At 36.3% G+C, this 12552-nt stretch overlaps 1 protein-coding gene across 1 annotated transcript; it reads left to right on the plus strand.

The window, feature by feature from the left end:
* The first annotated feature begins 2401 nt into the window (after window positions 1-2401).
* LOC111610915 lies at window positions 2402-11081 on the plus strand. Its single transcript, XM_023345999.1, has 8 exons — window positions 2402-2468; window positions 2931-2966; window positions 3530-3970; window positions 4054-4302; window positions 7807-8064; window positions 8728-8739; window positions 10493-10572; window positions 10687-11081. Exons 1-8 carry the CDS (start codon window positions 2435-2437, stop codon window positions 10744-10746), a joined length of 1170 nt encoding a protein of 389 aa, XP_023201767.1. The 5' UTR covers window positions 2402-2434; the 3' UTR covers window positions 10747-11081.
* The last annotated feature ends 1471 nt before the right edge of the window (window positions 11082-12552 follow it).

The raw sequence follows: 12552 nt of genomic DNA on the forward strand, positions 1-12552 counted from the left end.
GAGTCTTAGCTCACTTGTAGAAGCAAGTTAAAATAGACCGTAAAGACCGTTAGATTTCTCCAAGGGAAGATTGACTGACAAGAATAATCTGCTTTTGTCTAACCTGGTGTTCTCTCTTAAACTGGCAATTGTTGGTCACATAGGTCTTTTGGATTTTCTTGATGATTCCCGAGTATTAACCTGAAAGCAGTTTGATCATGAAGCTCTTGGAGAAAGTTAATTAAAGCCAAAATCTGAGCTGAATGGAGAAAATTTTGTTCAATCTTTCACAACTTGGACCAGTAGGACATGTGATTCAAATGAAGAGTTATAGCAAATGAATCTGGCAGAGTGTTTAGTCCTGGGCCTGATCCAGTTGTACAAGGCATTGTGATGGGTTTGAACTGATCTCTTACTGGAAATGTTCTCTTCCAGTGACGGAAAATATCACAAAGTGCTGATGAAGTAATCAGTGGCAGAATTGGGATAGCAGAAGCATTATGGGGTATTAGACAACCAATAGTTGATTCCAATAACTTTTATTTTGACTACAGAGCCTGAACAAATATCTGCTTCTCACATTAACTAAATATTCAGATATGCAAGACAAAACTTTCAGGATGCAACTGACCAAAAACATGTTGCCATTTGGCAGAAACCTTGTTTCTCATTATAAATCACTGCTGCCTTTCAGAGCAAACATGTCAACTTCAACCACAGCCTCAGTTCATAAGTTGTTCAATAATTAAAATATTTTAGTCCCGTATGAGCTCTTGTCATTACTGTTTGCAGAACAATGTCATGATGATTTTGGTGAATATAGATTCAGTGCTTATTTGTCACGAAGAATAAAAACGGCATAAAGAAACAAAACAATTTGGAAAGTGTAAAACTACATTACAGTTTTGTAATTTTGTGTCTTAGTGCCACAAGATGAGACCAGTATGTTTGTGCAGTGGAATAAAGTCAACAACAACACCGAGTTTATTCTCCAGTTTAATGGCATAGAGAAATTCATTAATGTTCCTGATGGAGATGGATCAGTAACTTACACAGCCTCACCCCTGAATCCTGGCACTAAACTCACTTTCATTCTCTTCTCTGTTACTGAGAACGTCAGAAGCAGTGGAGCACGACTTACAGGTGCCACTGGTGAGTTGTTTTATTTTGTGTCTTTATTTTGGAGCCGAGCTTTCTCGGCTGATGGAAATTGTACAACTGAAAAATAAAGTTATGTGTTTGCCTGACGCAAAACAGAGTACCGTACTGACAGTGCTAGGCTTCATGTGGTGTAGGTTTGAATTTGCATTATGAAAAATTTTAACTGCAGCATCACAGGGGAAACCACAAGCTGCAATAAAACCACACTGGCTGTCCAGTCTAATTTGACTATTGGGAGTCTGACTGTCTCTCCTGTTCTATAAAAAATTATCACTAAACCAAAACAACACTCACACAAAGTCCTTCAAAAGTAACTTTCGAAGGACTTTTGAAAGTTAATATTAACTTTCAACTTTAACTTTCAATATTAACTATAGTATTAATATAGTTAATATATTAACTAGTAACTTTATGCATTAGAACATGGGTCTCCAACCCTGGTCCCAGAGAGCTACTCTCCTGCAGGTTTTAAATACTTAATCAAACAACTGAAACAAATTAATTTCTCGTTACCAGGCCTTTGCTAAACTTGATGGCATGCCAAAGGTTATCTCTCATATTACACTGTGAGGACATAGTGACAGTTTTACCAAATATATATGAAACATTTTTCAGAAAAGTTACATATCCCAGCTTTAGTGAAAAACAAACAAACCGGGGAAATGAAAGGAACAAAACAGATGTGTATAATACGTGTATTTGTCAATATAAATCAAGGTTGTAAAGAATAATTTTAGGGTACGTTTTAACATATAAATAAAGCTTTATTACAAACTGCTTCAAGGTAAAAAGATAATCTACTTATACACCCTGAAAACTGAAAACTCATCTGAGTATTTCTACAGAGGACTCGACTTGTAGTCTGACATGTTTAGAGTAAAAAGACATGATGAGAGTACAGTTTCCTGTGGTTCTCCTAAACTGCTGACCTCCTGGTCAGACACTCAACTTTTAGTCTCAGAAACTGTAATGTTGGCAATAAAACTGACCTAATGTTGCAGCTTCACCTTCGATGAACTCTAGAAATGTTAAACGGTAGTAAGGCAAATAGTAGGGCTCTGATTTCATTATTTCCTTATTCTTGTACTTCCATATATCCTGGAAGCTGAAAAGATGCATCTCTCCCATAAATGCCACACCCATCTATGATGCATTTAAAATGCAGAGAAGCACAAGCTTTTAGGTTTGTCTTGCATCTTTGAAGCTCATTATCGGTTTGTCTTTGTTATGAAGTGCATTTAGTGTTTGGATTTAGAAATTATCTGGATACTTTATTTTATCTCAAGCTTACACTATGGATTACAGGCTGATCTTGTTTGGGCTCTCAGGTTTGTGTCTGTTGTTTTCTTATTCTGGCTTCTCAATCTTTTTTCTTGACATTCTTGCATTCAGTTTGTAATTCCTTAAGTTTTTTCTTAAATTGTCAATCAAGTTTGGATGTTTGCATGTATTTCCATACCATTTACTAGAATTACTCAGAAAACCACAAGGGTAAATTTAAGTGATGCGTTTAAATTACATCCACAGATGCACCTCCATTTAACAATGATCTTTGCCAATGATGTCCTCCTCTGAGTTTTTACTCACAGTTTCATTCTTGGTTAACTTGAATAGTCATTAAAAAAAAAGGATCTCCCTCATTACCCTGACAGTTAGCAAATAGTTTTTAATAGACTATATCTAAATATCTAGTTTCAACTGTGTACCTAGTTTTGTTTACATCATTTTTTTTAATAAAGCGCATTCTTTTGATTGGCTGTTTTCATATTTTGTTTCTGTTTTGATGGCAGTTTTTCTCCAAACAACTTCATTAGACTCTGCGGCTGGTAAGACTTTACATTTTATTATGAAGAGAGACTTTTTCACACCACAATATTGTATCTGCAGTCTCTTGACTGATCATAGAAGGAGGCATATCAGAAATTAAAAGAGAAAGTATGAGACATTTCAAGAAATCCCAAACCAAGGTTGAGAAAAGATTTTTGAAATAATTTTCTCATTGGACTTAGTCTAAAACCTAAATACTTTGACAGCAAAGTAAAAAAAAAAAAAAAAAGGTTTGCTGGTTATGACATTTCTTAAAATGAGTTGGGGGTTTTTTTGCAGTTTGATTTCTTAAAAATAACAGGAGCAACAATTTCAAACTGAAATGGAGTGAGACCCTTCTGATCATTGTCCATAGTAGGACTTGTTAAGTCTCTGAAGAAAAAGAAGCTGCAATTGAATTGTAACATGTACTTCTCAGGGTGCATCATTACAGTTAGTAATAATAATAGTAAGATATCAAAATCTGACAATAGGTCAAAATAAAAGCAAAACTGTTTTCTGTCTTTAAACTTATAGTGTTTATCCTCTGTTTTGTCCCACATATTATATTACATATTTGAAGATCCTTGTACCAGCTGTCAGTGTTGTGCTTCAGGCACAGACTGCATCACCACCAGTGGAGTTGTTGAATGTCTTGACCCCTGTGCCACCTACACTGTGGTGAATGATGCATGGCGTTCAACAGAGAATACGGATAATTCAATCTTACACTGTGACCGAAACATTGTCTGGAGTGGTTGGTATCGCTTTTATTTGGGTCAGACCAGCGCTCAGATGCCAGAGAAATGTGTAGCAGAACGAAGATGTGGAACTTCTGCTCCTTTGTGGATAACTGAGCCTCATCCAGTCCAGCTTAATGAAATAGTAACTCGCACTGTGTGTAACGCTTGGTTGGGTTCTTGCTGCTATTTTACCTCACACACCATCCAGATCAAAGTTTGTTATGGATACTACGTCTACAAACTTCAACAGCCGTCTGGATGCGACCTGGCATATTGTGCAGGTAATATTGTATATTTCAATTATTTATACAGTAAGTAATTCGAAATTATATATTCCAATACATATTGTAACTATCTGTGTTAGAACCTCAACCCTTCAGAGTATTGACACAAGATGAGAGCAGCATCACTCTGATGTGGAACAAGATGAACAACAACTTTAGCTTTGTTCTCCAGTTTAATGGCACAGAGATAAACATCAGAGCACCAGATGGAGATGGATCAGTAACTTACACAGTCTCATCTCTCACTGCTGGAACTAGATACACATTCACTCTCTACTATGTGTTAGAAAACATCAGAAACAGTGGCATACAACTGACAGCTGTCACAGGTAAGATATTTCACTGCATCCTTGTAACTTTTCACATGATCATTCCTTCCTTAGGTGTCATTTTGATGAGAAAGCTCATTTTAGCTTGTCATTATTTTCGAAAACATACAGACTATAATAAAATTGTTTTATATACACTGTTTATACTTCTATGTAGCTATGTATGTAGGTTTCTGCTGAGATCAAAACAGTAAACTGAAAACTACATGTCCAACAGAGAATCATGACCAACTCACTGAGTTTTGTTTTCTCATCAGTCCCCTGAACAATCAGAACACACATCTTGTTCCATGAGCAGTTAAGAGAGATTCGTTCTTTGCTTCAACCATTCCCTGTGAGATATGAATTGCAATTGCAAAAATGACATCCCCATGCAAAAGGATTAATCAAGCTTTCTCTTTAGGTGATTAAGCTCACCTTCAGACAAGAGAAACTCCCTCAGAGCTGAGCCTCTGGTTCTCTGCATCAAAAGCAATGTGCTTTAGATGCACTATGTGTGAATCATTTGAATGAGGTACAAATGGGAGAAAACCCTGGGAAAGACTTATAGACATCTAAAAGGATTACATAGATCAGGGGTATTCAAGAAAACTGTGAGGAGGTCCAGTTCAAAGAAATTTCCTCAAGCAGAGGTCCACAATATCGTCTATTTGCAGTATGACAATATCGGAATACATGGTGTTAAAAAAAATAATAATACAGGTTAAAATAATTTCAAAGAAGTTTATTAGCACTGAAACACAGGATAACATTGTGTGGCTGCAGTTTAAATTAAAAATAGCTAAATTATGTATTCAAAAATAAAGAAAGTGCTTAAGAAAAAATAGCAGCTTCAGTTTCCTTTTGTTTGAACAATCTCAATATTTCTGCTCAACAAAACAACTCTCAAAACACCTGAACTATTTCTCTTACAGATTTCTCTTACATCTGTCTTCCCCGAATTTCCCTTGCTCAGTGTGAGAATTGAGCTTTGGCTTGCCCTGCCAACATTTTAAATCTGGGCTTGAAGGAGGTCAGGGCCATTCTCATGCACATGTGCAGATGCTCATTGGTGAGCTTGGAACGATATTTTGTTTTTATTATGCTCATTGTAGAGAACGCTGCCTCACAGCTGTATGTGGAGCCAAACATGGTCAAGATAAACAGGGCCACTTTTTTCAGATCTGGGAAAGCTGTCTCAGAAACCATCTGGAGCCAGAATGTGGTAGATTCGGTTCTTGCAAACTGCTCTTTCAGGGCCACATCTGCCTGGAGGTCAATCATTTGCATCTGGAGAGGCCCAGTGTTTGCCCACTTGAAGTGATGTGTGACATCATTTGTGAATGCTCTGACATCAGTGATGAGAAATGGATTCTGTATGAAGAGGGTGAGCTCCTCTCCAATGCTGAAGCTATCAAAGCGTTTGCTGAAGTTTTCAATCAACTTGTCAACAAAGTCAACAAAAGAGGAGACATCTCTATGGCCCTGCACCTGTTCTTTCACTTTTGGGAAGTGTGTGTAGTCTCCTTGCAGATCTTCTTTATACACCTGAAGTTTTCGTTGAAATGAGCGGACAGCTGTCATCAGATCACAAATGGAATTGTTCTTTCCCTGCAGCTGCAAATTAAGCCCATTCAGGTGTGACATGATATCAGCCAAAAAAGCTACGATACCCATGTTTTTCTCGTCATTTAGAAAGACAGAAATGTTGGCTGCTTTCTGACTTTCCAGTTGTTCCAAGAAAGCTGTTACTTCATGTCTAATTGACCAAAATCGCTCTAGCACCCTGCCTTTGCTGAGCCATCTAACATTGTTGTGTAGCAAAAGATCAGAGTTTGCATCAACCTCTTTGAGAAATTCCCTGAGCATGCGATGCTGACAAGAAGAAGATGCCCTGAGAAAGTTTATGATTTTCATCATTGTCTTCATCACCTCAGCATACTCATCTGACAGGGTGGAGCAAAGGACAGCCTGATGAATAATGCAGTGGTAAGAGATCAGGTCAGCGTTGTCTTCTTTCAACCTTGCCACAGCTCCCTTTTCTCTCCCTATCATGGCAGGGGCTCCATCAGTGGTTATTGATATCACTTGTTTTGGCTCTATTCCTCGCTTTGCTAGCATTTCCTTAATGGCCAGGTAGATGTCTTCTCCTTTGGTAGTGGTCTGCAGGGGAGTCACACCTAAGAGGTCTTCACAGAACTGATTTTTCTCCCTGTTTAAGAATCTTATGTAAACCAATAGCTGAGCATTGTCAGACACATCAGTAGATTCATCCACAGCCAGGCCAACACACGGTGCCTTACAAATAGCTTCTTCCAGCTGGGACAGTGAATCTTGAGCTAGTATCTCACTTCTCCTTGTGGCTGTGCAGGCTGACAGGGGTATTTTCTCTATTTTGTCACAGAGCTCATCTTTTTCTTTACCATCAAGTAACGCCTCTGCTATTTCAGTCATGCACTCTTTGACAATACTTGCATCTATAAAGGGCTTTTTGTGTTTCCCTAAAACCCAAGCAACACGGAGGGAACATTCATTAGCACGCTGTTGTGAGCTGAAAGCACGGCTTAATACCCTGGTGGACTGATCATATTGGGCAGTGAGACTTCAAATTTTCTGCGTCCGGAGTTCAGACTTAGGGGGGTATGATTGGTCAAATGCTTTGTGCTTAGTCTCATAGTGACGCTTGACATTGGCACTTTTAATAAGTGCCACGGTTTCGGAGCATATGAGGCACACTGGTTTCGTGCTCGCGGGTGGAAGAATGAACATGTATGCATCAGTCCATTCCGTGTTGAACGCTCGATTTTCGGCATCTACTTTTCTCTTTTTAGAAAGCGCCATAGTGTTTGCACCTCTTCTGACTGTAATTCACGCCCTGTCTTCCTGTATCACCTCCCTGCGTTTCTCGCTTCAATCGCTTTTCGCTCGCCTTTCACCTCCTCTTCCTTATATCACACTACGTGGATGTCTGTGCCTGGCTACAAACCTCTGCTTCGGTTTGCTCATACAACTCGCTCTGAGTTCAAGCTGGCGATTTGATTCGCTAGTTGAACCACGTGGTTAGTATGACTCGCACGCGATTGGTTTGTAGCTTCCAATCCTTGCTCAGTGCAGTGCTGGTAAAAGCACTTGTGTCAGATAGGGAAAAAAATAAATGCTCCGGTTTAAAATTAATTCTCCCGTCAAAATTAAAAAATATTTTAACAATTTATTCCAGGTCCGGATGGGATGGCATATGGGTCCGTATCCGGACCGAGGTCCGTTGGTTGCGGACCACGGATATAGATGGTTGAAAACATAAAGTGACTTGATGTAGTTTTGTAAGGTGAAAAGATGAATAATCTGTTTAAAACTTCAGAAGAAAGCTATCATAAATTCCCTTTGCTCTACAGTACATGTCTGTTTGATTGACCTAGGCATTCTTTTCTGTAAGGAACAATTAAGATACTGGAAATTAAAAGATATGCAAGAAAACCCAACTACAAAAATCTAAGCTTTTCTGAACATCTCATTTTTCTATATCAGCTCCTCAAAATGCAGAAGGATTTACAAAGTCAGGACAAAATAAGACCAGCATCACCCTGCAGTGGAATAAAATCAACAACAATGTCAGCTTTGTTCTCCAGTTTAACGGCACAGAGACAAACATCAGAGCACCAGCTGGAAATGGACCAGTAACTTACACAGTTTCATCTCTGACTGCTGGAACCAAATACACTTTCACTCTCTTCTCTGTGTTTGAGGACGTCAGAAGCAGTGGAGTACAACTTGTAGCTTTCGTTGGTGAGATAATTTACTTCTTTATTATGTATAGATGGATACAAATTGAGTATTGATCACCATACATTTAAGAGTCAAAAGACCAGTCAGATATCAAAACTATAAACCAAAATTATTAAGTTTAGATTTAAAATTATTTTCAAATTTAAACTTGTACCAAGATGTTGGTTTATGAGTGTACATAATACAAAAGTTTAATCAATTTTGACAAACAGTTTAGATGTTTTCTTTCTATTTAGATCTTATTTAAAAATGGTATGTTGAGTATTTATATTCTCCTCAATAGTCGATGGATAAGTCGTCTTTATAAAAATGTCCGACTGCTAAAAGGCAGATTTTCACAGGAAGTGATTTTCACTTAAAAACTGTTGATTTAAACTAAATTCTCTAACAAAATGTACATCATCAAATTTATTTAGTTTTTTTAAAAACTCAAATAAGTATATTTTACTCCAAACAGTTTTATTTCAGATTTAAATACATAACTGCCACAAAGTTAAGTAGTTAGATTAATTATATTTTACTTAACAGTTAAAATCTTCTTGATCCCAGAAATGTTTTTACAGCATCGGTTAGATGATTGGATGGTTGATGTTAATTCATCCATATATATTCTCATTTTCATGTTGACAACCACTATCATGCTGGAATCTGATCCACTTTCAGCTAAAGAAACACGTAAGTAAATTCATTTGTAAGATACCTGGTAGTTATTTTTTCATAAGTAACCCTATTTATGAAATCCGTTTGTTGCATTTTGATAAAGTTTTATATTATGAAAGCAAACAAATATCAAATTTGACGTCCTTAGGACTAAAATAAATACAATTATTTTAATGAACAAATTTTACAATCAACATTTCATTTTTAGTTAGCATAATACACTTTAAGATTTTCCTACAACAACACAGTAAAACACTGGTAATATTGGGGCAACTGGTAATTATAATAATTGTAAACAGTTATGTATAGCACAATCTAACATATTTTATCAAAACCTGTGATGTCGTTCTGGTTGCAAGCTTAGGGATTTTGTCCTGCAGTGTCAATTTTTCACATACTATTTGAGCGCCCTCTTGTGGTCAACTATCAAGGTGATTTTACATGGCATTATCTTGACAATCCAACAACAGTCTTGCCACTCTTCCATAAAAAAAAAAAAACAGATTTGTTCTGTCCACAACCAATAGGTGTAATATCAACATATTATCTCACCTGCACATAGATACTTCTCTGATGAGGGAGGTTACCAATACAGAGGGGGCATTATGTAAAATTGATATTTTGCACATTTTTGTTCTTCCATTTGGGTCTTAACTGCTTCTAAAAACATCCCACACACTTAAAAAAAACACCCAGCTGGTTTTTGGCAATAAGTTAATATTTTGTGATGTCTGAAGTATTAGCAGTTTCTAAAACATTTGAAATCTAACATTAGAAGTCGGCACATTCCTGCTGCATTCTTGTTGGTTGTGCAGGAGGTTGTATTTCTGCTTTTCAAAGATGTATGGTTGTATAATTGAGCATCTGTTTGCAGCCATTTTCATATGAGAGTGTAAAAGTGGAGTTGGGGGCGTGGCCAGCAGCAGCTTATTTGGATTTACAGTGACAAGAGGCCCTAAAACATCTCTTTCTGAAAGGAGGAGCTCAAAACAGGAAGAACTGATAAAACGGAAACCTCATTACCTAAGAAGGATTTTGTGCAAAAAATGTGATGAACATATTTTGCAAATCCCATAGACAATATCCTAACCTGTTCAAGGAAGCATAAAAGGTCACTTTTAATAAAATACCATAAAATTGTGACAAGTAAAAGTCGACATTCATATATCTAAAGCACAAAAGCATGAGGTCAAGTCGATTGTCGATTTATTGTCTTGGTCATGCTTTGTGCTGCATCCTGAAGCAGAAAAAAGCCTCAATGCATAAGGTGCAACAATATACACTTTCTAGTAAATTTAAAATTAAAAAAAAAAAATCTTAGCACATCTTATTTATCAGCACAATACATAGTCACATCACAAGGTAGGAATCTTAAAGCCAGAACAGAAATAGTCGTAAACCTTTTGATGCCCAGAAGTTAAAACTAAAAAATGCAACAGAAGTGTTCAAAAAAATACAGAAGAACTAATAAAAATTGTCTCAGCTACATTTACTACATTGGACAAAAACACTTCTTAGTGAAATAGCAGCTTCTTTACATGGCCAGCTGCCAATGAGATCTCTCCAGGAAATGCTGTGCTAACATTAGTTTAATGTCTTACTGGTAACTAAATGGTAATGCTTTTTTCCAATACACTTATAACCATTGTTATATCATTGTTCGTTGCTGTACTGTAGTTGAAAATGCTACAGATGTTCATGTAAATGATTACATTTTGTTAACATAATTTAATGCTAACCTTTTTATCATTTGTTTCTGGGTCAACAGGTTATGTCACTAGAATGAAAGTACAACTTACTTCTCAAGGAAAACTGTCACAATCAGAGATGGAAGAGGTTTTAGCAGAGGTGAGGCTAACCTTTGAAAAAGTTTATATTTTTGTAGGTTTTACTTATTGTTTAACATGCATTTAAATAGCCTTAACATTATTTGGTGGTAAGAGGGTTTGTTTTGTTTTCCAGTACCTCAAAGCACATGGTCTATCACAGTTTTCCATGAAAGTTCGCATCATTAAACCATAAGCGATGAAGAAAGTCAAGGATGACATCTTGGATCAGCCCAGTTACTATGCAGAATATTTACTTCTGTCTGTTCTCTTAAATTGTATATATTGTTTTCAGCAACATTTATTTATCTTGGACAACTTTTTCTAAGAGATTGTTTAAATAATCTTATATCATTCGTGAATCTATTTTTGTCTCACTATTGGTTCAGGTGTCTGACTTTTTGTTTACCAGATTCAGTTCAATTTATCTTGCTGTAATGATTTTCTTATGCATATATTGTGTTGGATTGCTATTGAGCTTAATAGTGGTAGTAATTTTTGTGTCTTTGAAGACAATGTTAAAACTGAAAACATGTAGTTCATAAAGCAAGAAATTGTAATCATAATAAAAAGAAATGAAATTAAAGTGTATTTTTAAACATTAAACTCAGTTATTTAATTAACATTTTTCAATTTCTCAATAGCAATTACAACAAATAATTGCTTTCTTATTTAGGTCACCCAGACAGTCGGCTGCTCATTCAGCTCAATCTTCTGCCTGTTGCGGCTCATTCACATGTCGCTGCTCCTCCTTAAATCTCCTGATGTTATTTTCCCAGCGTATACTACATCCTGGTTGTATCGGTACTTTTTCTGAACATTCTGCTAAACCCGACCTTGCTTCTTCCCCTCACCGTGGTTCATCAGACTTGCTAATAATTTTGCCCTTTGTTGGACTTCATTCCTCACAGCTCTACCTTTCTATTTTATTTAGTTTTTCAATCACATTTTATGTTGGCATTTAACTTTTTGTGGGGCAACAATTAATTTCCTGATTCTTTAACCACAAGTAAAAGTGAGGAGGGAGGAGTAACAATATAATGGAAGTACCTGTGACAGTGTGTGAATAATTAACCACAAAAAAAGACATTCACAGAAAATACAAAACAAGAACCCTAAAGGTCATAAGTTACTCTATTGCTTTTCTCTCTGCATTTCTGTTTTAAGTTTACTTTTGATTTATTTAAAAAATAGTATAATATGCATTGTATTAGAGAAGAACTTTGAAAAATCAATGTGTGCATCGCTGCAATGAGCAATCCCTGTAAATCCAAATATCCATTTGAATATGTGTAAAAGGTTTATTCATTTTAAATGACACATTGGGTCATTATAATCAACTTACAGACACATTGTCTTATCACACTTAACACAAATCATAAGATAAAACTGAGTGAATCAGGTCTCTGAAGAAGCTATTAAAAGCGTATTGAGGGAGTCACAGTGCACCTGCACATTTTAAACACAACTTGATTTTAACTTTTGTCTTACATTTCCTCTCCGTCTCAGTTTCCCATTGTGAAAAAATAACTAAAAGAAAAAAGATTATTAGAAGCCAGAATTAGATACCAACCTGTGAGCCCAAACAGGATGAGCCTGAAATCCATCAGTAAAATCTTGAGAAAAAATAAAGTATCCAGATAATATCTTCTAAATCCAAACACTGTGAATGCATTTCACAACTTATACAAGCTAATAACCTATAAGCTGCAAAGCACACCTTAACAAAATCTTAAGAAGTACTGCATGTTTATAGGTATTTGAGGTGGGTGTGGCAAACAGTTACCAGCATCTGACAGCACAGGAATGAGGATGAGCATAATTTGAAAACAAAAGATATCAGGCAACAAAGAAGATAAACGTCATTGGATGCACCAGTATTTAAAACACCAGAGTTCATAGAAATTCACTTTGCATTAAGGCTTTTTTTAAATTAAAAGTCTATTGCCAATATTATAATTGTGAGACTAAAAAGTCATGTAAGCAGGTCGTCAGCAGCACA

Source organism: Xiphophorus maculatus, chromosome 14 (genome assembly GCF_002775205.1).
Source record: "Xiphophorus maculatus strain JP 163 A chromosome 14, X_maculatus-5.0-male, whole genome shotgun sequence".
Classification (NCBI taxonomy): domain Eukaryota; kingdom Metazoa; phylum Chordata; class Actinopteri; order Cyprinodontiformes; family Poeciliidae; genus Xiphophorus; species Xiphophorus maculatus.

What these genes read in the sequence shown, in the direction of transcription:
- LOC111610915 (XM_023345999.1), top strand. Translation starts at nt 2,435, where the DNA reads ATGGATTACAGGCTGATCTTGTTTGGGCTCTCAG. An exon ending in GATCTTGTTTGGGCTCTCAG is followed by an intron (nt 2,469 to 2,930) that starts GTTTGTGTCTGT and finishes TTTTGATGGCAG; the next exon opens with TTTTTCTCCAAACAACTTCA. An exon ending in TTCATTAGACTCTGCGGCTG is followed by an intron (nt 2,967 to 3,529) that starts GTAAGACTTTAC and finishes ACATATTTGAAG; the next exon opens with ATCCTTGTACCAGCTGTCAG.